General features: G+C 46.9%; 1 protein-coding gene across 6 annotated transcripts in view; it reads left to right on the plus strand.

The window, feature by feature from the left end:
- The window catches only part of LOC145357788 (uncharacterized), a 61,203-nt gene that overhangs the window by 14,691 nt on the left and 19,636 nt on the right, over positions 1-26,876 (plus strand). For 2 of the 6 annotated variants that reach the window (XM_080211284.1, XM_080211285.1), the window contains 4 exons: positions 1,225-1,297; positions 1,892-2,183; positions 3,027-3,192; positions 3,307-7,026. In XM_080211284.1, the coding sequence (XP_080067410.1) occupies positions 1,225-1,297; positions 1,892-2,183; positions 3,027-3,192; positions 3,307-4,481 (1,706 nt within the window). In that variant the 3' untranslated portion in view covers positions 4,482-7,026. Of the gene's footprint in view, positions 1-144; positions 1,298-1,891; positions 2,184-3,026; positions 3,193-3,306; positions 7,027-12,005; positions 12,409-26,876 lie in introns of those variants that run through there. The other 4 variants (XR_013889367.1, XM_080211288.1, XM_080211286.1 and 1 more) reach the window with 4 other exon arrangements.

Consider the following 26,876-nt stretch of genomic DNA (forward strand, 5'->3'; position numbering starts at 1 on the left):
AAATATTTGAAATGCCTTATCTTTCCAGGATAAAGCAAGCTACTAAAGTTTTATACTACAAAACAACTATTGATGTGTATGTGTACCAAATAGCAGAATGGGGATCTGCACTGCGGGCTTAGTTATTATCAAGGGTTACAGAACTGAGATGGCCAGGTGGACTGAAGGTACAGATCAGCTACAATCTAATAAAATGGTGAAACAGGCTTGGAGCCCGAAGGCCTCTTCCTCTCTCTGTGTTCCCCTCGTTATCAAATGACCTGGCTCCAGTTTATAGGTAATGCTGCAGCAAGGACTTACATGACCCCCCTGTCTTTCACACTGTTCACCAACCCATCCAGGCCCACCTTTTCCCACCTGCTTCTGGTTCACTTTTTGGATTGCTACATCATGTTGTTTATATCCCGATTACTTCCCATATATCCTTACTTCAAAAGTTCTACGTAAGTTCACATTATTTTCATTTCTCCTACAAACATCTGTAACTTACTTTCCTTCCTAAACCCCCACCCCAATTCACCTGGTTTTTCTTTTAAACTCAGGTAGCTTGTTACCCTGGGTACTATTTAGAATTATAAGGCCATAAGACATAGGAGCAGAATTAGGCCACTCGGCCCATCAAGCCTGCTCCGCCATTTAATCATGGCTGATATTTTTCTCATCCCCATTCTCCTGCCTTTTCCCCATAAGCCCTGATCCCCTTTATTAATCAAAAACCCATCTATTTCTGTCTTAAAGACATTCAGTGTTCTAGCCTCCACAGCCTTCTGCGCAAAGAACTCCACAGATTCACCACGCTAGCTGAAGAAATTGCTCCTCATCTCTGTTTTAAAGGATCATCCCTTTGGCCTGAGGTTGTGCCCTCTGGTTCTAGTTTTTCTTACTAGTGGAAACATCCTCTCCACATCCACTCTATCCAGACCTTGAGTATCCTGTAAGTTTCAATAAGATGCCCCCTCATAATTCTAAATTCCAATGAGTACAGACACAGAGTCCTAACTGTTCCTCATACGACAAACGGATGTTTGGATTAAAAAAAAGTTATTAGAAATATAGTCATGCTATATTTCATGGGATCATACTGATGTGATTTTTCTGCTCCACGTGGCAGGTACTAAGACCAGCACAATGAAATAATTCCTGAAGCTGTCTGAAATCTTCACTTTCTGGCTGCTGGAAAACACAGACTAGGACATGTGTAACTTGGTATATTTTCTTACATAGAAAGGCCGATGGAGAATCCAGACAGTTTTGATCAGCTAACAAACAGCCTGAAACCAGTTGAGCTTTTAAATGGGTGAGTACTCATTGAGCTGCCATACTAGCTTGTGGTGCTTAATACCCTTTTATAATTGACACCTTTGATGATAATATCGTCTGTGCCATTCTTCTTATGTAGGGGTCTTTTCTGGTTGGTGTAAGTTTTGGGGGCTGTATTTATAATTTGCTTTATGAACCATTTTTGGAGATTTTCCGGGTCTGCATAATGCAATGAATATGGGAGAGCTGAGCTGTTCACAGTACTGTGCTGTGACCCATATTTACTCCATCCAGACAGTCCAGTGTGCTGGACCAGAGATGCCAGAGAATCATCCACTCTCTCTACATTCACATCTAATGACTGACTGACTAGCTAGTTAAATATCTATGCATTTAATTGCTGATGTATATAGTTAGTGTTTCCTGGATCAGTGCTAATTCCGCATGCTGTTTGCTGTTTCTATGCTATGAATCCTGTGTATAATGGCAGTATTGCTCTGCAGCATGTGAGCAGTACAGCCTTCTAAAAGGCTGAAAGCTGCTTCAGTGGGCTGGGATTGCAGCAAGTGGATTAATTATCAGATAGCTGTCATCATTAGCTCATACATCATTTTTGTGCCACTCTTTAAAGCTTGTCTTCTACTGGAGGATCTGGGATCAACAGCCAAACAAGAGAACATTGCAGTTCAAAGAGACAGAGACGAAGAGCTCAAAATTTCACCGACAATGATTTGCAAACTCTTCTGAATGAGATGCAACCAAGAAGAGACAGATTGCTAGGTGTACATGGCAGGAAACCTCAGAAACCTATTTCACGTGCCATGTGGAGGGAGGTGGCAATGGCGCTGAATGCCACCTCTCTCACCTCCAGGACTGCAGACCAGTGCCGAAAAAAGTTTAATGACCTGACGAGGGCAGGCAAGGTAACTGGACAAAAACAGAAAGTGCTGCAAATACTCAGGTCAGGTGGCAGCTGTACAGGGAGAAAAAGTTAACTTTTCAAGTCAAAGCTTTTCATCAGAACTGGGAAAAGTTAAAAATGCTGAGAAGTGAAAAGAGAGAGGCTGGGGAAAAAGAACAAAATTGTTGAACTCAAATTTCAGTGTCCAATTCAAACCACAACCTTTGCCTTCTGTTTGTTCTCTTTCTCTTTACAGCATTTGGTTTTGTTTTCAATTTTCTCTTGTTTTTGTTTTTGGTTAGTAGCTGTTCATCATTCTGCCATTCACACCTCCTCGAAATACATCTTTTGCTTCCATTACCACTCCCTTCAGATTTGCTCCAACAAGTCATTTAACCTTTTCTGTTTTCCATGCTTTCACAGGCCCTCTGTTAAAACCTGATATTAACTTTTCTCTAGTATTGTTGAAAAGTCGTCAGATTGAAACATTATCATGTTTCTGTCCCTGGCGAACTGAGTATTTAAACACTTTTTATTTTTGTTGATTTATTTCAGATTTCCAGAATTCACAGTATTTTGCTTTTGCAATATACTAGACATTTTTCACCATCATGTTGTTCACCCTCTCTAACTTAATAACTACATAGCTGCTCTTGCACATTACACTGTGGTAAAGGGGAGAAGGGAACACTGACTTGGGATCTCACAGTAAGTGTTGCCCAGTTCCTGACTGTAGTTTGTTACATGCAAAATCTTAAACACCCCCTGAACTTTAACAACCAGACCTAGAACTCTGGCTATTTGATGCCAACTGTGAGAATGTTTCGAATGCTGACTGAAACCTCGTAATCTATTCTTTTTACAGGAGAAACTTATGCACAATGCCCGTGAAAGGCAGGAGTGTAGAGGAAGCATTCCCAACGTTAAAGAGCTCACTCCATATGAGGAGCAGGCTGTGGAGCTGCTGGGTAGGCAGTGTGGTCTTGCCGTGGTGGCAGATGGGGAAATCGGTGTAACAGTACAGACTGCAGGTTAGTGCCCATACATCTGGACAGAGTATCCCAGTGCACCAACCACTTCCCAGAAGCTGACTCCTCAGTTCCTTGAGCATTATACTCACAGATTCTTGTTCTCTTTTCCTACAGAACCATCACAGCAATGGGAGCCTGAGGATGACGATGACGATGATGATGATGAGGAGGAGGAGGAGAAGCTATGCTTCCTCATTGATTATGATGATGAGGAAGAGGATGATGAGAACAAGCCAGATCGTGAGTCCTTGCAGCTTGATCCAGCTCCATGTTCTTCTGTCCCAATCCCCTCAGTCTCACCACCTGCCTCTCTGGCTTTCTCACTCCCACGCTCAGGTTCAGATATGGTCACCCGAGCACAGTTAGATGGTGTTAGCGAGGAAGTGGCACTAGGTGATTCCCAAGGCATGAGAGAACCAGAGGAGTGGGGAATGGCTGATGATATACCACTTCCCCAGAGGAGGCTGAGGAGAAGGATGCCTCTGACCTCAGAGCCCTGGGAGTCTGATTTCATGGGCACTCGCCCAAAGAGAAGGATGTTCAGTGAGCATCATACATATGTGCAGGCTCTGCGGTCAGTCTTTGAAGACGTGCAACATCTGACGGCTGTGACTTTGGAGTCCACAGCTCTTATCTGCAACAGCATCAAGGAAGCTTTCACTTCATTGCAGACATCAATGGAGCACGTGGCAGCTTCATTGGAATCTGCAGCTCACCCCCACCTTAGGAATGCCCAGGAGCCAGTCCATGCCCCCGCCCCCACAGAAGTGCAAAATGCTGCCTTGGCAGTGATAGGGGAAAGAATAGACAATACCCTACGTGTTGGTTTTCAGACTCTGGGAGCTGGGATACAAACTGCTGTGTCTCAAGGTTTTCAGGATTTGATAGCTGTAATTAGACCAACCATCCCTCTGGTCAATGGGAATGGAAATCAAGGGCCTAGTGCAATGGCGACGCCTGAAAGTAACCTGCCCGGAGCAGCTGGTTCTCAGGACAGCCACACATGGCAGGCCTCTGACCTATCATCTCACAGTAGCAGGACAGCTGACTTTAGGAGGCGATACCAAACTGTCCACTCAGAAACTCAAGAGATGCAACCAGTGGCAACTCCCTGCCCAGAACAGGCTGCCCTTGGAGGAGGGCCACCTCAGTCCCATCAGCCTTTTGTAGCACAGGAGCAGCCAGTCACTTCTTGTGATACTCACGTTGCACCGAGGAGAAACAGTAGAATAGGAGACAGAAAAGCCCGTTTATGCACTCCAGGAAAACACTGTGTGAAAAGAAAGTAGGCTGAAGTGTTTACTTTGGTTGATTGTGAGAAAGGAGAAACTTACTTTGTGCTCAGATATTTGGTCAAATAATTAAGATTTGAATGGTCATGTAGAGCCAGCAAAGTATGTTGTGATGATCTAGGATCGAGAGCAGAGTGAAGGATTTGTCATTTGTCTGAAGGAAAGGAGAACAAATTCTTAGAGTTGTGGCAAAGATGCTGGTCTAAGACGAGAAGACTTCAGTGCTCAGTTTCATGCTGTCACTGACGAGTCCTTGCAGCAAACTTCAGCCTGATGCTGTCTTCATATTGCTCTGCCTCCAGAACAGCTAGGCGTAGCTCCCCAGACATGTACCTATCCATGTCCAGGCCTCTTTTTTTAGATTGCTATGTTGTGCAGGTCACAGCAAGTATCAACTATATGGAGCACATGATCTAGAGTGAACTGAAGAGCCTTGCTGCTTAAGACCTGGATGGTCCTCTCAGTGACCGTTCTGGTAAAATTATTGATCCTCACCTGTTCTCACACTTCTTAATGAGGTCATTAACCATGGGAGCAAGGGCTGGATTTTGTTCCTCAAAGTTATCATTGACCTTATTAATGAGCAATAGTTCTTCAAAATGTATGCACTATGGCAACTTCATGCACATCTCCCATGGAGAATATTTTGCATACTGTTACACATAACCCTGGCATTCATGTATCTGCTCATGAAACTGAGTGCTAAGGGGTGGCGGTGACAGGGACAGTTGCTGTTGACCATGGGAGCTTGTAAAGCCACATTGATGTCAAACTGGCGATGTTACATTGATCCGCTGTGTTTGCCTGAAATCACTGAGACAACTTAAAGTGTGGTCATCACTTTCAAAGCTACAGGCAGAGCTGTGTGGACTAGTGACCTTGGCTGTAGAACTGCCTTCTTCTGCCTGCTTGTTGAAAGGCACTCTCCTCTTACAGTGCTCCTCATTAAAGTCAGCATAAACTATGTAGGCTGTAAATTATTGAAGGGGAGGGTAATATATTGCTAAGAAGCTGCCTCAGTCTTCTTTCCTTCATCCCCTCCTACTACTATTCTACCATGATAATGGAAAACAGAGGTATTCTCAAACCTAGTTCTTGGTATCATACAGGGGGGCAAAAATATCCTTGAGGTCTCAGATCTCAAGGACCTGGAGGAAACCCACGCAGACACGAGGAGAATGTGCAAATTCCACACAGACAGTGACCTGAACCAGGAATCGAACCCAGGACCCTGGAGCTGTGAAGCAGCAGTGCTAACCACCGTGCTACCATGCCGCCCATTAAATCATTGATATAGATTGTGAACAGCTGGAGCCCCAGCAGTGATCCTTGTGGCAGGTACTCCACTATTCACAGCCTGCCATCCTGACAACAACCATTTATTTCTCCTCTCTATTTACTGTCAGCTAACAATTCTGAATCCATGCCAGTACATTACTCCTAATCCCAAGTGCTCTTATTTTGTTTACTAACCTATGTAGGACTTTATCAAAAGCCTTCTGAAAATCCAAATCTACCACTCCCAATGATTCCCCCTTATCTATGCTGCATGTAACATCCTCAGAAAAAGCTCCAACAGGTTTGTCAACCATGATTTTACTTTCATAAATCCATGTTTACTGCCCAGTCATATTCTTATTTTCAAAGTGTCCAGTTATCATCTCCTTGATAATAAATTCTCACATTTTCCTTATGCTGACATCAAACTATCAGGTCTATAGTTTTCTGTTTTCTTTCTCTCCTTTTTAAATAGTGGGAATACGTTTGCTACTTTCAAGTCTTCAGGAACCTGTCCAGAATCAATAGAATATGGAAAGATAATTACCAATGCATTCACTACCACTACAGCCAACTCATCTGGTCTAGGGAAATTAACAACTTTCAATCCCAAAGGTTTTTTGGGTATTCATCTTCTTTCAGGGCCTAAGAGGATATTGACAACCACGGACTTCCATTGGATTGGTCCATGATTTTCTTTTGCAAATTACTGCCATGGTTTGCCATTGTCTTTGGCAGCAGGCTGACCAGGAAACCCATGCTCTTATCACCAGCTGTCAATTGTATTGGAAGAATTTTCAGACTGACAGTTAATCTGTTTGACCACACGATGCACACACCTTCACTGACTTGTGCATGTGTGACTTGAACCCACAGCTTTAGCTGAAGAATAGGGGCACTACCATTGCACAACAAAACCCCCTGTTTTTGAGCACTGCATTTTTATTAATAATATAACTGTTTTTTTTCAATTTTCTGGGTTTCCTAATATTGCTGGGAGCTTTTTCGTATCTTCCTCCTTGAAGACATGCGCAAAAAAAAGTTTCATTTCTCTGCCATTCTATATTCTCCATTGCAAATTCTTCTATAACTTCTGTATTGGACCCACATTTGTTTTTGCTCATTTTTCCAGGGTCAGTGAGATCCTCCCCATCCCCTGCCCCAGGGTCAGTGAGATACTTCCCCCATCCCCTGCCCCAGGGTCAGTGAGATACTTCCCCACCCCCTGCCCCAGGGTCAGTGAGATACTTCCCCACCCCCTGCCCCAGGGTCAGTGAGATACTTCCCCACCCCCTGCCCCAGGGTCAGTGAGATACTTCCCCACCCCCTGCCCCAGGGTCAGTGAGATACTTCCCCACCCCCTGCCCCAGGGTCAGTGAGATACTTCCCCACCCCCTGCCCCAGGGTCAGTGAGATACTTCCCCACCCCCTGCCCCAGGGTCAGTGAGATACTTCCCCACCCCCTGCCCCAGGGTCAGTGCGATACTTCCCCCATCCCCTGCCCCAGGGTCAGTGAGATCCTCCCCATCCCCTGCCCCAGGGTCAGTGAGATCCTCCCCACCCCCTGCCCCAGGGTCAGTGAGATACTTCCCCACCCCCTGCCCCAGGGTCAGTGAGATACTTCCCCACCCCCTGCCCCAGGGTCAGTGAGATACTTCCCCACCCCCTGCCCCAGGGTCAGTGAGATACTTCCCCACCCCCTGCCCCAGGGTCAGTGAGATACTTCCCCACCCCCTGCCCCAGGGTCAGTGAGATACTTCCCCACCCCCTGCTCCAGGGTCAGTGGGATACTTCCCCACCCCCTGCCCCAGGGTCAGTGGGATACTTCCCCACCCCCTGCCCCAGGGTCAGTGAGATACTTCCCCACCCCCTGCCCCAGGGTCAGTGGGATACTTCCCCACCCCCTGCCCCAGGGTCAGTGGGATACTTCCCCACCCCCTGCCCCAGGGTCAGTGAGATACTTCCCCATCCCCTGCCCCAGGGTCAGTGGGATACTTCCCCATCCCCTGCCCCAGGGTCAGTGTGATACTTCCCCACCCCCTGCCCCAGGGTCAGTGGGATACTTCCCCACCCCCTGCCCCAGGGTCAGTGGGATACTTCCCCATCCCCTGCCCCAGGGTCAGTGAGATACTTCCCCACCCCCTGCCCCAGGGTCAGTGGGATACTTCTCCACCCCCTGCCCCAGGGTCAGTGAGATATTGACGTCTTAACCCAGGCTCAATGTGATGCTCCCCATTGACTATATTCAATGCTCACTGACCATTCAGTGCTCTGGTGTGCAGGCATCACTGCTGCATGTCTCTAGGATGTTCAGGTGCTGCCATTTGCTAGTGCCACCATTGCTGTGCTGCTATGCTTTCTTCCCCAGACACTAAGGCAGCTCCTGGAAATTAAGTACATGGCAGACTGCATCATTGTCAATCTTTCATTAACTATGAAATGATTAAGTTTTGATTTGTGTGAAGAAAGACATTATTTCTTCTTGTTCCATTCATCTGTTGGTCTTAACAGTGTTGGTTTTATGCAGAGTATTTGAATGAGGTTCTCTATGGTCTCTGCAGAATGTATGCCACCTGCAGCGATCTTAATGAGTGCAGCAGGTTACAAAGAGGGCTCCACCCACTGCTGCATGAGAATTCACAGCAAGGCCTGCATAAAGCTGAGTAGCTGCAGCATAAAGTACACAAGGTCTGGTTTAACATTCCTGCTGAGCATCCAGGATGAAGTTGACAATTTTATACTTTACTAAACTGCTAGGCAGTGCTGTTCAGTGACACTGGTCACACAATCCCTTTGTGAATGGGACTAAACTAAGCTGAATGTGGACTGATCTTTAAATCACTGTTTTAAGTGGAGAGGCTGAAAGGAAAGACTGAGCAGCTAATTGAAAAGCTGTTTGAAGTGACAACGAACTGTAACCTAGTTATAGCGATTATTTGGATTATGGAACAAATTGATCATTATGACCAGATTCCATTATGCCAAGATTTTGGATACTTTATTACTCTGAAATGGTTTAAGTATTATGTAAATCAAGTATTGTAATGTTACTTGCCGTGGATGTCTGTAATTTCCTACTTGTAAATAAATTGGAATATTACTTTTAGTTTCTGGTCCAATTGTATGATATTTACTGCTTCCTGAACAGGTGGTCTCGTAGTTACATGATTGTGTGATGAAAGGGTAGTTCATATTCTCATGACATGATCAGCTGTTGACCACATGCAGAAATTTCCAAGTTTCTAAGCTGATTCGCTTGAGGACACTCTTTTCTGCTGTAAACCTGACTGAAATGTGCTAGGATAACCCATATTGTAACAATTAGTGACACCAAAAGAGGGTTCAATACCAACTTTAGACCAAACAGATTGTTTACATGCACTGATGGTGAGAACTCAGATCTCAAACAGGCACAAGTGGAAAACAAAAATAGGTCTATGTGGATGAATTGGTATCTGGAAGGTACATGAGAAGGACACAAGCATGTTCAGACACAAGCATATTCTTCAATTTCTTTCCTATTTGTGCTTCTACAGATTCCATGTAATTGCAATTTTGGTATTTGCATCAAAAGCCCCCTTTAATAGTGAGTTCCACTTTCTAAACACCCTCTGCGTAAAGAAGCTTTTCTTGAATTTCTTATTGGATTTATTAGTGACTATCTTTCTATGGCCTTCAGTTACAATTTCCCCCACAAGTTGAAAACATTGCTTGGAATTTTACCAGCTCACCTGCCCCAATTCCGGAGAACAGTATTCTCCGTCGGCCTGGGGCGGGATCACACGAATCTCGGGCAGAGGTGTCAATAAAATTCTGACCAATGTTTCTATCTATCTTTTAAAAGCCTTTCATAAACATAAATAACTCTAATGATTGATTTGCCTTCATACAGTAAAAGAGGGAGAGAAAAGAAAGACACACAGTGCAGAGATGACAGAAACAAAATATTGTTTCACGTGAATTCCAGAGTCCAGACTCAAAGTCAATTGAGGTATCCTTCATAGAATTTGATGGGCTGGAAACTAATGCCATATATTCAATTTTCCGGTGGTGTTGACTTCACACAATTAGATAGGCATACACAGATGAATAAGTCTTGTCAGGAATGGTACAGAATTTTCAGCAGAAGCAGTATAGATGGGACCATGCTTTCGTTGTGGGCCAGAGCTCCTTGTCTGTGAGGCTGTTACTTAGATAATAAAAAGGCAGACTGAGACTTTGCATTTCAGCAAGATGATATTACTGGTTCCACAAACCAGAAGCCATGTCACATAGCTACCATTTCTCTTTGGTAAGAAATTTTTCCAGAATCTTCTCAGGGCTTTGATCCATTTTCTGTGATTAAAACATTTATGACAGCTGGCTTTCATTGATTAAGCCACACTCTTCCAAATGTTAATTCAGTTTGTTCCAAATTATTGTTTCTAAAGATTTGCTCACTGCAGATGTTAGCTGTCTGCCCTATAATTGCCCCTCTGTTCCTCCAGTTGATCTTGTTTATCATTTGAAGTGTGATCTCCTCTGAGGAGCAACCCATGTGGTTTGAGCTATGACATGCAACAGGGACCAGTGTAACCTCACTACACAATTCCCGGGATTGGATTCTCTCATTTGGTGGAGAATTATGTATTATTATGGTAACTGAGAGTGTCACCTGTATCAATTAGAAGAGAAAGCAACTAAAGTATTCTTGCTACAATCTCATCCAATTGGCAGCAATGTGATCTTCATTAAGGTTTGTCGCAACACATCCATTTAATTCAGCATCATCTCCTCATTCGAGCATCTTAAATTCCTTGTTCTGAATTCCTCCAAAGGTCCACAATGACTTACTCATTGTACTTTCTTCTGACATCTTCACACTCCTGCACTTACTCAACCTCACCCATTCTATCAATTCCCCAGTGAAGTTACCTCCTCAATCGTTCCATCATACAGGTCTTTTGGTCCTCTGATGGTTTTAATCGCTGGCAACGGCTGTCTTCAATCATTTCATCACTTCCCTCCTTCATCCTTATCTCTTGTCCAATTTAAAGTTAAAGTTAGTTTATTTATTCACAAGTAAGGCGTACATTAACACTGCAAAGAAGTTACTGTGAAATTTCCCTAGTTGCCACACTCCAGTGCCTGTTCAGGTCAATGCACCTAACTAGCACATCTTTCAGATTGTGGGAGGAAACCAGAGTACCCGGAGGAAACCCACGCAGACACGGAGAGAATGTGCAAACTTTTCACAGGCAGTGACCCAAACCAGGAATTGAACCCAGGTCCCTGGAGCTGTGAGGCAGCAGTGCCAATGTGCTACCCAATTTACTAGTTGCATTGTGCGTTCCCAGAAAAAGTGATGCATCAGGGGTAGAGTTCTGTTATAACTCAAATATGTGAATTTAAATCTTTATCATTCTTCAAAGATTGCAGTGAGGTTTGATCTTTGTTCTTGTGACACTCTCCTAGATTTTATATCTGCTAACTTTCTCTGATTACTGAGAGTCATCAATGAGCTGCAATTAAAAACATGACCTCATTACTACAGGGACAGGAAGTTTACTTCGGTGATTTCATTGGCAAAGGTAGAGAATATAAAAGTAAAGATATGTTGGAATTGTATAAAACACTGGTGAGGCCATAACTGGAGTATTGTGTGCTGTTCTGGTCACCAGGAAGGACATAATTGCTTTGGAGAGAGTGCAGAGGAGGTTCACAAAAATATTTCCGGGGCTAGAAAAGTGTAGCTTTAAGAAGAGATTGGTTAGGTTGGGGTTATTTTCCTTGGAACAAAGAAGGCTAAGGGGCGACTTGATTGAGGTTTACAAAATTATAAGGGGAAGAGATAGAGTGCACAGGATAAAGTTGTTTCCTTGCTGAAGAATTCTAGAACCAGGAGACATAGATTCAAGAAGACTGGCAGAAAGTGTAGAGGAAATATGAGGAAGAACTTCTTTATGCAAAGGATGGTGAGTGTCTGGAATTCGCTCCCCGAGTTGGTGGTGAAGGCAGAGACCCTAAACTCTTTTAAAAAGTACCTGGATCTGTACCTTAAATGCTGCAAGTGTGACGATACTGTGCCTTTAAGAAATGTATCTGAGCCATGTTCTTGTGCAAGACCTGTTGTAGCAGTTTTATGCACTCTGAGCCATTGTATTTACCAACATGCTGTATTGTTGCTGCAGCAGCATAATTGCTTCTAATGGCTAGAATGTTGGTTTTAATCTGAACCAATGCTGTTCTGCTGTTTTCCCCTAGGATTTTGCAGAGTGCAGCTTAATTGAGATGATTGGCAGATATTGTCATGTGATGGGGAAGCTGAGTTTACACAGAATATTCAAGTGGCTGCTTTTCAAGTTGAGAGAAGCAGTGCCTCTCTTTTTCCCTCTGTGAAGTTATAATTTGTCAGTGGGTAAGTCTCTTTTTTGGAGGTTCTGCTGTATGAGATCATTCGCTAAGAGTTTCTGTTCTGGAAATGGCTATCTGGAACACTGTCTAGAAATGTTAAAAAACTGAAAATCCAGCTTCACTTGGAGGTTTTGTGTAACTAATTCTGAAGAAGGGTGTATGTCTATGGGATATTCTTTGAATTGGAAAACTTAACTAGCTGTTAAGGATTATACTTTGTCATGTCTGAGTATTTTAATTGGTAATGGTTACGCTAATTCTTTTTGTTTTATTCCAACTATGTTCTTAAAATTTGTTTTGGTAAAAGCTTCCTAGTGGGTCACTTGAATCATACCTGGAGTAAACAACTCATGCTCCCCAATTGCCAAAATCAAATGCAGAAGTTGAAGTCTAGGCTAACTGTACAATATACCTTGGAGTTGCTGGTCTAAGTCTTAACATAAGCTACAGGGCTATGGGCCAGATGCAGAAAGATAGAATTAGAAAGGGCACCAAGGTGTCCTCAGGGTGGCATGGACAAGATGGGCCAAATGGCTTCTGTGTGGTAATTTTTCTGTGGTTCTATTTGTGTTACATTGATGAACAGGGACATCCAGAGCTGAGATTACTCAAGAGACAGTTCACATCTTTATATTTGCCTGTGTGGATATTGAGGGATTCTTCCCAGCTCCAACTATTTGTCATTCCTTCTTCGAATTGTACAGTGCAGAAAGAGGCCATTGGGCTTACTGAGCCTGCACTGTCCGTCCAACAAAAATCCCATGTAGGCCTTGTCCCTGTAACCCCATGTGTTTATCCCAGTAAACGCCTGACCTACACATCTTGGGACACTAGGGGACAATTTAGCATGATGTGGATGTGATTCACCTGACCAAGGGGCAAACCCTGAAAGCTTGTAAGTTTACTATCAAATAAATTGATTGGACTTAAACCTGGTGTTGTCAGACTTCTTACTGCAATTTAGCATGGCCAGTTCACCTAACCTGCATATCTTTGGACTTTGGCTCTGTCACTGTGGTGAGGTATTCTGATTTTGTGTTGTCATTGAGATTTATGGTGAATTTAAATAATTAAGTCGGGTGGAATAGTGGTTAGCACTGCTGCCTCACAGCACCAAGGACCCAGGTTCAATTCTTGCTTTGGGTGACGATCTGTGTTGGTTTCCTCCCAGAGTCCAAAGATGTGCAGGTTAGATAGTTTGGACATGCTAAATTGACAATTTGTGTTCAAGGTCATGTAGGTTAGGGGGATTAGCCATGGCAAATGCATGGGGTTATGGGGGGGTGGGGGCATGCTGGATAAGGAGGAAGTGGCACTAAATAATTTGCTCCTTCAGAGAGCTGGTGCAGATGCAATGGGCTGAATGGCCTCTTCTGTGCTGTAACTCATCTCTGATTCTGTGAATTCAAACAAAAGAAGCACTTACCTCAAAGAAGAATTTCCATCACTTGTCCATCCCTGCGAGAAATGGAAAAAGGTTCAATTTTTCTTGTGACAAAACCTTTCTCAGGAATGTTGGAAGAATATTGGAAGCAAAAAGTGTTTGTATGGAAAATGGAATGCAGTTTGGTACATTCTCGTGTTTTCAACAGCAACGCTGCATCAGGAACCCACGTGCAAAAAGAATTGTTGTTTAATGGAGGAATTTACAAAGTTAACCTCTCACATTTAGATATTTATAATTTACAAATGTTAATAAGTTGTCCTCCTTATCAGGACAAATGGTTCATTTCCTTCACTTCTGAGAAATTACAAGAAGCCCTTGTTGCAATCTCAAAGTGAAAAAAACACAACTAAATAAACAGTACCTGAAGTCAAAAAGCACAATACCACTAACTACAGGTACTTTAAACTCAAATTCCTAACCGAACTTCCTGTTTTCCACTGACTCAATCAAGGAGAGATGTATGACAGGAAGTGTAATAGGACAGTTTCTCCCAGAGCACTGGTCTAAATTCAATCACAACTGCTGCAAGTGTGTACAGACTGGCAGGAGGTAAGTTAAGGGCTGGTGTCAGGAAATAATTCTTCACACATACAGTGATGAAGGTGGGTTAGTGGAGGCACACAGGAGGGATACCATGTGGATTCTCTTGACCAAATGCTTCATTTCCCTCCCATTCTGCTTTGCCCCTTCCCAGTCTGAATAGAAAGAAGTCGGGGATTGTGAGGAGCATTTGTGGCCCAGGGCATGTCCCAAGTGGTTGTGTAATGAAGTTTCTCTATTAAACCTCTTTGATTTATTTTGTGAAGTTTTTTTATTGTTTGTGACTGGAGTATTCTTACTGCTGGATGAACATTGGTAGCGTCGTAGCTTGGTGTTTGTTTTGTAAGGCCTGAACTGGTGCTACAGACTCAGGACACGACCTTGCCAGAAGATAAAAGTAAACTTACGCTGTTTGTTTGTCCCCCTGTCTATTTGGATGCCAAACCATACCGACAATGGAAAGCAGAAGTGGAAATGTGGACCCATGTTACGAAACCGAGGAAAAAGCAAGGTATGGCCTCAGCTTTGTCACTGCCAACTCGAGGTAAGAAAATGAGCAAGGGTTTTCTGACAGGAGTGCAGATGATCTAAGTAAAGAAGAAATTTTACAGCCCCTGTGCTAATATCTAGATAAGTATTATCAAAAGAAATGAGCTTTTGGAGAATTATGAAGGGTGGATTATATTTGACAGGATTAGAAGGCAAGAAAACGAGTCCATGGAGGAATATATCATGGAATTCGATAAAGGCCGTAACAAACGAATGGATTTAAATTGGAGATTCCAGGTGTGGCAAGTTGTTGGACTGTGCATGACTATCTCAGTTGGATAGCCCTCCGGTAATGACAGGAGTACAATTTAAGGGAACCTCTTTGATCAAATGGTAACAACATTAAAAAGGTTTTCAGGAAGCAATCATTCCCCACCACTTTTTCAACTCAAATCAGAGTGCCACAACACACAGAATGGAGGATCCATTGGAGCTGAGCTGCAAGCTCGACCAAATGGTACATAAAGAGAGACAGTTACACCAGTACCAGACTTGATGTTCAAACTGGATGTAATCGGTTTGATAATGGAGATAAAAGATGCACATGGGAAGGTGATAAAAGGTGTTTACATCGATGGAGTGGTAAAGGGATGGTGAATCAATGTGATTTCCCCATATCATGCTGAATTGTCCAAGATGAAGAAACTGTCTTTGAAGCTACACGTGAAACAGAATATGTAGAAACTGACAGTAATGAAGATAAGGACAAAGAAAAGTACAGCACAGGATCAGACCCTTCAGCCTTCGAAGCCCATGCCGATCATGGTGCCCTAACTAAATTGGAAAAAACCTTCTGCCCTTACTCAGTCCATACCCCTTCACTCCCTCCTTTTTCATGCACCCATCCAGAGGCTTTTTAAATGTTGCTAATGTGCCTACTTCCTCCACCATCTCTGGCAGCACGTTCCAGGCACACACCGCTCCCTGCATGAAAAACTTCCCATCACACATCTCCCTTAAACCTTCCCTCTCTCACCTTGAACCTGTGCCTGTTATAATCGTAGAAACCTTACAGTACAGAAGGAGGCCATTTGGGCCATCGAGCCTGCACCAGCAACAATCCCAACCTAATCCCGTAACCCCACATATTTACCCAACTTATCCCCCGAAACAAGGGTCAACTTAGCATGGCCAATCAACCTAACCTGCACATCTCTTGTGAGACTTCTTACTGTGGGAGGAAACCAGAGCGCCTGGTGCTCATGCAGAATGGAGAGAACATGCAAACTCCACACAGACAGTGACCCAAACCGGGAATTGAACCCAGGTCTCTGGCACTATGAGGCACCATGCCACCCTTGCACCCTGGAAAAAAGCCTCTGACTATCCACCCTGTCCATGTCTCTCATTATTTTGCAGACCTCATTTAGTCTCCCCTCAGCCTCTGCACTTCCAGTGAAAACAGTCCTAGTTTTTTCAACTACTCCTCATAGCCAACACCCGCGAGACCAGGCAACTTCCTGGTGAACCTTCTTTGGACTCTCCCCAAAGCTACCACATCTTTCTACTAGTGTGGCAATCAGAATTGCACTCAATTCTCTAATAAAGTTTATTTATTAGTGTCACAAGTAGGCTGTAATGAACAGTTAAATAACTGTTAATGAATAATTATATAACAAATAACACTGCAATGAAGTTACGATGAACATCCCCTCATCGCTACACACTCAGGTGTCAGTTCGGGTACACTGAGGGACAATTCAGCATGGCCAGTGCACCCAACCAGCACATCTTTCGGACTGTGGGTGGAAACCAGAGCATTCGGAGGAAACCCATGCAGACACAGGGAGAATGTGCATACACCATGACCGGAGCTGTGAATCAAACCTGGGTGCCTGGTGCTGTGAAGCAGCACTGCTAACTACTGTCCCATTGTATTATTGAATGTGACAGCACAGAGTGTTTTATTATTCATTCTGAAAGACAACAGTGTTTCATTTCTGATTGTGACAGCCCAGAGTGTTTTAATGTCGATTGCGACAGACTAGAGTGTTTCATCACTGAGTGTGACATGCCGGAATGTTTCACTACTCGGTGCGACGGGTCGGAGTGTTTTTATCACGGGGTGCAACGGGTCGGAGCGTTTTTATCACTCGGTGCGACGGGTCGGAGTGTTTTTATCACTCGGTGCGACGGGTCGGAGTGTTTTTATCACTGGGTGCGACGGGTCGGAGCGTTTTTATCACTGGGTGCGACGGGTCGGAGTGTTTTTATCACGGGGTGCGACGGGTCGGAGTGTTTTTATCACTGGGTGCGACGGGTCGGAGCGTTTTTATCACTCGGTGCGACGGGTCGGAGTGTTTTTATCACTCGGTGCGACGGGTCGGAGTGTTTTTATCACTGGGTGCGACGGGTCGGAGCGTTTTTATCACTGGGTGCGACGGGTCGGAGTGTTTTTATCACGGGGTGCGACGGGTCGGAGCGTTTTTATCACGGGGTGCGACGGGTCGGAGTGTTTTTATCACGGGGTGCGACGGGTCGGAGTGTTTTTATCACTGGGTGCGACGGGTCGGAGCGTTTTTATCACTGGGTGCGACGGGTCGGAGCGTTTTTATCACGGGGTGCGACGGGTCGGAGCGTTTTTATCACGGGGTGCGACGGGTCGGAGCGTTTTTATCACGGGGTGCGACGGGTCGGAGCGTTTTTATCACTGGGTGCGACGGGTCGGAGCGTTTTTATCACTGGGTGCGACGGGTCGGAGCGTTTTTATCACTGGGTGCGACGGGTCGGAGCGTTTTTATCACGGGGTGCGACGGGTCGGAGCGTTTTTATCACGGGGTGCGACGGGTCGGAGCGTTTTTATCACGGGGTGCGACGGGTCGGAGCGTTTTTATCACGGGGTGCGACGGGTCGGAGCGTTTTTATCACGGGGTGCGACGGGTCGGAGCGTTTTTATCACGGGGTGCGACGGGTCGGAGCGTTTTTATCACGGGGTGCGACGGGTCGGAGCGTTTTTATCACTGGGTGCGACGGGTCGGAGCGTTTTTATCACGGGGTGCGACGGGTCGGAGCGTTTTTATCACTGGGTGCGACGGGTCGGAGTGTTTTTATCACGGGGTGCGACGGGTCGGAGCGTTTTTATCACTGGGTGCGACGGGTCGGAGCGTTTTTATCACGGGGTGCGACGGGTCGGAGCGTTTTTATCACTGGGTGCGACGGGTCGGAGCGTTTTTATCACTGGGTGCGACGGGTCGGAGCGTTTTTATCACTGGGTGCGACGGGTCGGAGTGTTTTTATCACGGGGTGCGACGGGTCGGAGTGTTTTTATCACTGGGTGCGACGGGTCGGAGCGTTTTTATCACGGGGTGCGACGGGTCGGAGTGTTTTTATCACTGGGTGCGACGGGTCGGAGTGTTTTTATCACGGGGTGCGACGGGTCGGAGTGTTTTTATCACTGGGTGCGACGGGTCGGAGCGTTTTTATCACTGGGTGCGACGGGTCGGAGTGTTTTTATCACTGGGTGCGACGGGTCGGAGTGTTTTTATCACTGGGTGCGACGGGTCGGAGTGTTTTTATCACTGGGTGCGACGGGTCGGAGTGTTTTTATCACGGGGTGCGACGGGTCGGAGCGTTTTTATCACTGGGTGCGACGGGTCGGAGCGTTTTTATCACGGGGTGCGACGGGTCGGAGCGTTTTTATCACGGGGTGCGACGGGTCGGAGCGTTTTTATCACTGGGTGCGACGGGTCGGAGCGTTTTTATCACGGGGTGCGACGGGTCGGAGTGCTTTTATCACGGGGTGCGACGGGTCGGAGCGTTTTTATCACGGGGTGCGACGGGTCGGAGCGTTTTTATCACTGGGTGCGACGGGTCGGAGTGTTTTTATCACGGGGTGCGACGGGTCGGAGTGTTTTTATCACTGGGTGCGACGGGTCGGAGTGTTTTTATCACGGGGTGCGACGGGTCGGAGTGTTTTTATCACGGGGTGCGACGGGTCGGAGTGTTTGTATCACTGGGTGCGACGGGTCGGAGCGTTTTTATCACTGGGTGCGACGGGTCGGAGCGTTTTTATCACTGGGTGCGACGGGTCGGAGTGTTTTTATCACTGGGTGCGACGGGTCGGAGTGTTTGTATCACTGGGTGCGACGGGTCGGAGCGTTTTTATCACGGGGTGCGACGGGTCGGAGCGTTTTTATCACGGGGTGCGACGGGTCGGAGCGTTTTTATCACGGGGTGCGACGGGTCGGAGCGTTTTTATCACGGGGTGCGACGGGTCGGAGCGTTTTTATCACGGGGTGCGACGGGTCTGAGTGTTTGTATCACTGGGTGCGACGGGTCGGAGCGTTTTTATCACGGGGTGCGACGGGTCGGAGCGTTTTTATCACGGGGTGCGACGGGTCGGAGCGTTTTTATCACGGGGTGCGACGGGTCGGAGCGTTTTTATCACGGGGTGCGACGGGTCGGAGCGTTTTTATCACTGGGTGCGACGGGTCGGAGCGTTTTTATCACTGGGTGCGACGGGTCGGAGCGTTTTTATCACGGGGTGCGACGGGTCGGAGCGTTTTTATCACGGGGTGCGACGGGTCGGAGCGTTTTTATCACGGGGTGCGACGGGTCGGAGCGTTTTTATCACTGGGTGCGACGGGTCGGAGCGTTTTTATCACGGGGTGCGACGGGTCGGAGCGTTTTTATCACTGGGTGCGACGGGTCGGAGCGTTTTTATCACGGGGTGCGACGGGTCGGAGCGTTTTTATCACGGGGTGCGACGGGTCGGAGCGTTTTTATCACTGGGTGCGACGGGTCGGAGCGTTTTTATCACTGGGTGCGACGGGTCGGAGCGTTTTTATCACGGGGTGCGACGGGTCGGAGCGTTTTTATCACGGGGTGCGACGGGTCGGAGCGTTTTTATCACTGGGTGCGACGGGTCGGAGCGTTTTTATCACTGGGTGCGACGGGTCGGAGCGTTTTTATCACTGGGTGCGACGGGTCGGAGCGTTTTTATCACGGGGTGCGACGGGTCGGAGCGTTTTTATCACTGGGTGCGACGGGTCGGAGCGTTTTTATCACGGGGTGCGACGGGTCGGAGCGTTTTTATCACTGGGTGCGACGGGTCGGAGTGTTTTTATCACGGGGTGCGACGGGTCGGAGCGTTTTTATCACTGGGTGCGACGGGTCGGAGCGTTTTTATCACGGGGTGCGACGGGTCGGAGTGTTTTTATCACTGGGTGCGACGGGTCGGAGTGTTTTTATCACTGGGTGCGACGGGTCGGAGCGTTTTCTTTGTCACTGTCATGATAAGGCCTTTCCAGTGCTTCACTCGGGTAAACATAGTTAGAAGTCTCACAAAACCAGGTTAAAGTCAAACAGCTTTCAGAGCATTGCCCCTTCATCAGGCAAGTTCTGTACACAAACAGGGCATATATAGACGCAAACACAACTTATAAGATAATGGTTGGAATGTGAGTCTTAACAGGTAACCAAGTCTTAAAGATGGAGACAATGTGAGTGGAGAGAGGGTTAAGCCCAGGTTAAAGAGATGTGTATTGTCTCCAGACAGGGCAGTTAGTGAGGTTTTGCAAACCCAGGCAAGTCTTGGGGGTTACAGATAGTGCGACATGAACCCAAGATCCCTGTTGAGACCGTCCTCATGTGTGCGGAACTTGGCTATCAGTCTCTGTTCAGTGACTCTGCGCTGTCGTGTGTCGTGAAGGCCGCCTTGGAGAATGCTTACCCGAAGGTCAGAGGCTGAATGCCCATGACCACTGAAGTGTTCGCCAACAGGAAGGGAATATTCCTGCCTGGTGATTGTCGAGCGGTGTTCATTCATCTGTCACCGTAGCATCTGCATTGTCTCCCCAAGAATCATGAATCATAGAACCCTACAGTGCAGAAAGAGGCCCTTCAGCCCATCGAGTCTGCACCGAACACAATCCCACCCAGGCCCTACCCCCATATCCCTACATATTATACCCACTAATCTCTCTAACCTACACATCCCTGGACACTAAGGGGCAATTTCTTAGCATAGCCAATCAACCTAACCCGCACATCTTTGGACTGTGGGAGGAAACCAGAGCACCCGGAGGAAACCCACGCAGACACGAGGAGAATGTGCAAACTCCACACAGACAGTGACCCGAGCTGGGAATCAAACCCAGGTCCCTGGAGCTGTGAAGCAGCAGTGCTAACCACTGTGCTACTGCACCACCAATGTACCATGCCTTGGGACGTCCTTCTATGCAGCGTATCAGGTACGCAACATTGGCTGAGTTGCAAAAGTATGTACAGTGTACCTGGTGGATGGTGTTCTCCGATAAGATGATGGCATCCGTATCAATGATCTGGCACATCTTGCAGAAGTTGCTGTGGCAGGGTTGTGTGGTGTCGTGGTCACTGTTCTCCTGAAGACTGGGTATTTTGCTGCGAACAATGGTCTGTTTGAGGTTGTGCGGTTGTCTGAAGGCAAGAAGTGGGGGTATGGGGATGGCCTTGGCGAGATGTTCGTCTTCATCGATGACATGTTGAAGACTCCAGAGAAGATGTCGTAGCTTCTCCGCTCTGGGGAAGTACTGGACGATGAAGGGTGCTCTGTCCACCGTGTCCCGTGTTTGTCTTCTGAGCAGATCAGTGCGATTTTTCACTATGGCACATCAGATCTGTCAATCGATGAGTTGAGTGCCATGTCCTGTTCTTATGAGGGCATCTTTCAGTGTCTGGAGGTGTCTGTTGCAATCCTCCTCATCTGAGCAAATCCTGCGTTTATGGAGGGTTTGTCTGTAGGGGATGCCTTCTTTAAGGTGTTTAGGGTGGAAGCTGGAGAAGTGGAGCATCGTGAGGTTATCCGCGGGCTTGCGGTACAGTGAGGTGCTGAGGTGACCGTGCTTGATGGGACGCTTGTATCCAAGAATGCAACCGATTCTGGAGAGTAGTCCATAGTGAGTCTGATGATGGGAGGGAACTTGTTGATGTTGTCATATACTTGTTTCAGAGACTGGGCTCATGGTGAGCAAAGGAAGAAAATGTCACCAATGTATCGAGAGTATAATGTTGTTCGAAGATCCTGTGCAGTGAAGAAGTCTTGTTTAGAATTTAGAAGAAAGAGTTTAGAAGAATGAGAGGAGATCTCATTGAGACGTATAAGATGATGAATGGGATGGATAGGATAGAGGTGGAGAGACTCTTCCCGCTCAAAAAAGACAGTAGGACTAGGGGGCACAGCCTCAAGATAAAAGGGGGGCAGTTTAGAACGGAGTTGAGGAGGAACTTCTTCACTCAAAGGGTGGTGAATCTCTGGAATTCTCTGCCCGTTGAAGTGGTGGAGGCTGCCTCGCTAAATATTTTTAAGACGCGGGTTGATGGGTTTTTGATAGGAGAGGGGATTAAGGGTTATGGGGAGAGGGCGGGAATGTGGAACTGAGCAGCGACAGATCAGCCATGATCTTATTGAATGGCGGGGCAGGCTCGAAGGGCTAGATGGCCTACTCCTGCTCCTATTTCTTATGTTCTTATGTTTGAACCTGCTCATGAAGATGTTGGCATATTGAGGTGTGGCTATGTCCCCATGGCTGTTCCATGTGTCTGGATGAAGAACTGGCTGTTGAAGGTGATGACATTGTGGTTCAGGATGAAGCGAATGAGTTGTAGAATTATGTCCGGAGATGTGCTGTTGTCGGTGTTGAGGACTGAGGCAGTGGCAGCAATGCCGTTGTTACGAGAGGTTCTGGTATAGAGTGCCAAAACATCCATTGTGACAAAGAGTGTTCCTGGTTCAATAGAGGGATATGGCCAAAATGCAAGCGATTGGGATTAGCTTAGGGGTTTCAAAAGGACAGCAAGGACAAATTGGATCAAAGGTCCCGTTTCCGTGCTATAAACCTCTGAGTCTATAACTGCTCCACTGGTGTGTTTCATTACAGAGTCTCATTACTGATTGTGACAAGCAAGGCTGTTTTATTACTGACTGTGACAGGCCGGAGTGTTTTATCACTGACTGTGACAAGCAAGGCTGTTTTATTACTGACTGTGACAGGCCGGAGTGTTTTATCACTGACTGTGACAGGCCGGAGTGTTTTATTACTGACTGTGACAGGCCGGAGTGTTTTATAACTGACTGTGACAGGCCGGAGTGTTTTATTACTGACTGTGACAGGCCGGAGTGTTTTATCACTGACTGTGACAGGCCGGAGTGTTTTATTACTGACTGTGACAGGCCGGAGTGTTTTATCACTGACTGTGACAGGCCGGAGTGTGTTATCACTGACTGTGACAGGCCGGAGTGTTTTATCACTGACTGTGACAGGCCGGAGTGTTTTATTACTGACTGTGACAGGCCGGAGTGTTTTATCACTGACTGTGACAGGCCGGAGTGTTTTATCACTGACTGTGACAGGCCGGAGTGTTTTATCACTGACTGTGACAGGCCGGAGTGTTTTATCACTGACTGTGACAGGCCGGAGTGTTTTATCACTGACTGTGACAGGCCGGAGTGTTTTATCACTGACTGTGACAGGCCGGAGTGTTTTATCACTGACTGTGACAGGCCGGAGTGTTTTATCACTGACTGTGACAGGCCGGAGTGTTTTATCACTGACTGTGACAGGCCGGAGTGTTTTATCACTGACTGTGACAGGCCGGAGTGTTTTATCACTGACTGTGACAGGCCGGAGTGTTTTATCACTGACTGTGACAGGCCGGAGTGTTTTATCACTGACTGTGACAGGCCGGAGTGTTTTATCACTGACTGTGACAGGCCGGAGTGTTTTATTACTGACTGTGACAGCCGGAGTGTTTTATCACTGACTGTGACAGGCCGGAGTGTTTTCATCACTGACTGTGACAGGCCGGAGTGTTTTATCACTGACTGTGACAGGCCGGAGTGTTTTATCACTGACTGTGACAGGCCGGAGTGTTTTATCACTGACTGTGACAGGCCGGAGTGTTTTATCACTGACTGTGACAGGCCGGAGTGTTTTATTACTGACTGTGACAGGCCGGAGTGTTTTATCACTGACTGTGACAGGCCGGAGTGTTTTATCACTGACTGTGACAGGCCGGAGTGTTTTATTCCTGACTGTGACAGGCCGGAGTGTTTTATCACTGACTGTGACAGGCCGGAGTGTTTTATCACTGACTGTGACAGGCCGGAGTGTTTTATCACTGACTGTGACAGGCCGGAGTGTTTTATCACTGACTGTGACAGGCCGGAGTGTTTTATCACTGACTGTGACAGGCCGGAGTGTTTTATCACTGACTGTGACAGGCCGGAGTGTTTTATCACTGACTGTGACAGGCCGGAGTGTTTTATCACTGACTGTGACAGGCCGGAGTGTTTTATCACTGACTGTGACAGGCCGGAGTGTTTTATCACTGACTGTGACAGGCCGGAGTGTTTTATCACTGACTGTGACAGGCCGGAGTGTTTTATCACTGACTGTGACAGGCCGGAGTGTTTTATCACTGACTGTGACAGGCCGGAGTGTTTTATCACTGACTGTGACAGGCCGGAGTGTTTTATCACTGACTGTGACAGGCCGGAGTGTTTTATCACTGACTGTGACAGGCCGGAGTGTTTTATCACTGACTGTGACAGGCCGGAGTGTTTTATCACTGACTGTGACAGGCCGGAGTGTTTTATCACTGACTGTGACAGGCCGGAGTGTTTTATCACTGACTGTGACAGGCCGGAGTGTTTTATCACTGACTGTGACAGGCCGGAGTGTTTTATCACTGACTGTGACAGGCCGGAGTGTTTTATCACTGACTGTGACAGGCCGGAGTGTTTTATCACTGACTGTGACAGGCCGGAGTGTTTTATCACTGACTGTGACAGGCCGGAGTGTTTTATCACTGACTGTGACAGGCCGGAGTGTTTTATCACTGACTGTGACAGGCCGGAGTGTTTTATCACTGACTGTGACAGGCCGGAGTGTTTTATCACTGACTGTGACAGGCCGGAGTGTTTTATCACTGACTGTGACAGGCCGGAGTGTTTTATCACTGACTGTGACAGGCCGGAGTGTTTTATCACTGACTGTGACAGGCCGGAGTGTTTTATCACTGACTGTGACAGGCCGGAGTGTTTTATCACTGACTGTGACAGGCCGGAGTGTTTTATCACTGACTGTGACAGGCCGGAGTGTTTTATCACTGACTGTGACAGGCCGGAGTGTTTTATCACTGACTGTGACAGGCCGGAGTGTTTTATCACTGACTGTGACAGGCCGGAGTGTTTTATCACTGACTGTGACAGGCCGGAGTGTTTTATCACTGACTGTGACAGGCCGGAGTGTTTTATCACTGACTGTGACAGGCCGGAGTGTTTTATCACTGACTGTGACAGGCCGGAGTGTTTTATCACTGACTGTGACAGGCCGGAGTGTTTTATCACTGACTGTGACAGGCCGGAGTGTTTTATCACTGACTGTGACAGGCCGGAGTGTTTTATCACTGACTGTGACAGGCCGGAGTGTTTTATCACTGACTGTGACAGGCCGGAGTGTTTTATCACTGACTGTGACAGGCCGGAGTGTTTTATCACTGACTGTGACAGGCCGGAGTGTTTTATCACTGACTGTGACAGGCCGGAGTGTTTTATCACTGACTGTGACAGGCCGGAGTGTTTTATCACTGACTGTGACAGGCCGGAGTGTTTTATCACTGACTGTGACAGGCCGGAGTGTTTTATCACTGACTGTGACAGGCCGGAGTGTTTTATCACTGACTGTGACAGGCCGGAGTGTTTTATCACTGACTGTGACAGGCCGGAGTGTTTTATCACTGACTGTGACAGGCCGGAGTGTTTTATCACTGACTGTGACAGGCCGGAGTGTTTTATCACTGACTGTGACAGGCCGGAGTGTTTTATCACTGACTGTGACAGGCCGGAGTGTTTTATCACTGACTGTGACAGGCCGGAGTGTTTTATCACTGACTGTGACAGGCCGGAGTGTTTTATCACTGACTGTGACAGGCCGGAGTGTTTTATCACTGACTGTGACAGGCCGGAGTGTTTTATCACTGACTGTGACAGGCCGGAGTGTTTTATCACTGACTGTGACAGGCCGGAGTGTTTTATCACTGACTGTGACAGGCCGGAGTGTTTTATCACTGACTGTGACAGGCCGGAGTGTTTTATCACTGACTGTGACAGGCCGGAGTGTTTTATCACTGACTGTGACAGGCCGGAGTGTTTTATCACTGACTGTGACAGGCCGGAGTGTTTTATCACTGACTGTGACAGGCCGGAGTGTTTTATCACTGACTGTGACAGGCCGGAGTGTTTTATCACTGACTGTGACAGGCCGGAGTGTTTTATCACTGACTGTGACAGGCCGGAGTGTTTTATCACTGACTGTGACAGGCCGGAGTGTTTTATCACTGACTGTGACAGGCCGGAGTGTTTTATCACTGACTGTGACAGGCCGGAGTGTTTTATCACTGACTGTGACAGGCCGGAGTGTTTTATCACTGACTGTGACAGGCCGGAGTGTTTTATCACTGACTGTGACAGGCCGGAGTGTTTTATCACTGACTGTGACAGGCCGGAGTGTTTTATCACTGACTGTGACAGGCCGGAGTGTTTTATCACTGACTGTGACAGGCCGGAGTGTTTTATCACTGACTGTGACAGGCCGGAGTGTTTTATCACTGACTGTGACAGGCCGGAGTGTTTTATCACTGACTGTGACAGGCCGGAGTGTTTTATCACTGACTGTGACAGGCCGGAGTGTTTTATCACTGACTGTGACAGGCCGGAGTGTTTTATCACTGACTGTGACAGGCCGGAGTGTTTTATCACTGACTGTGACAGGCCGGAGTGTTTTATCACTGACTGTGACAGGCCGGAGTGTTTTATCACTGACTGTGACAGGCCGGAGTGTTTTATCACTGACTGTGACAGGCCGGAGTGTTTTATCACTGACTGTGACAGGCCGGAGTGTTTTATCACTGACTGTGACAGGCCGGAGTGTTTTATCACTGACTGTGACAGGCCGGAGTGTTTTATCACTGACTGTGACAGGCCGGAGTGTTTTATCACTGACTGTGACAGGCCGGAGTGTTTTATCACTGACTGTGACAGGCCGGAGTGTTTTATCACTGACTGTGACAGGCCGGAGTGTTTTATCACTGACTGTGACAGGCCGGAGTGTTTTATCACTGACTGTGACAGGCCGGAGTGTTTTATCACTGACTGTGACAGGCCGGAGTGTTTTATCACTGACTGTGACAGGCCGGAGTGTTTTATC

Source organism: Carcharhinus amblyrhynchos, chromosome 24 (assembly GCF_965287045.1).
Source record: "Carcharhinus amblyrhynchos chromosome 24, sCarAmb.v2.hapA, whole genome shotgun sequence".
NCBI classification, from domain to species: Eukaryota; Metazoa; Chordata; class Chondrichthyes; order Carcharhiniformes; family Carcharhinidae; genus Carcharhinus; species Carcharhinus amblyrhynchos.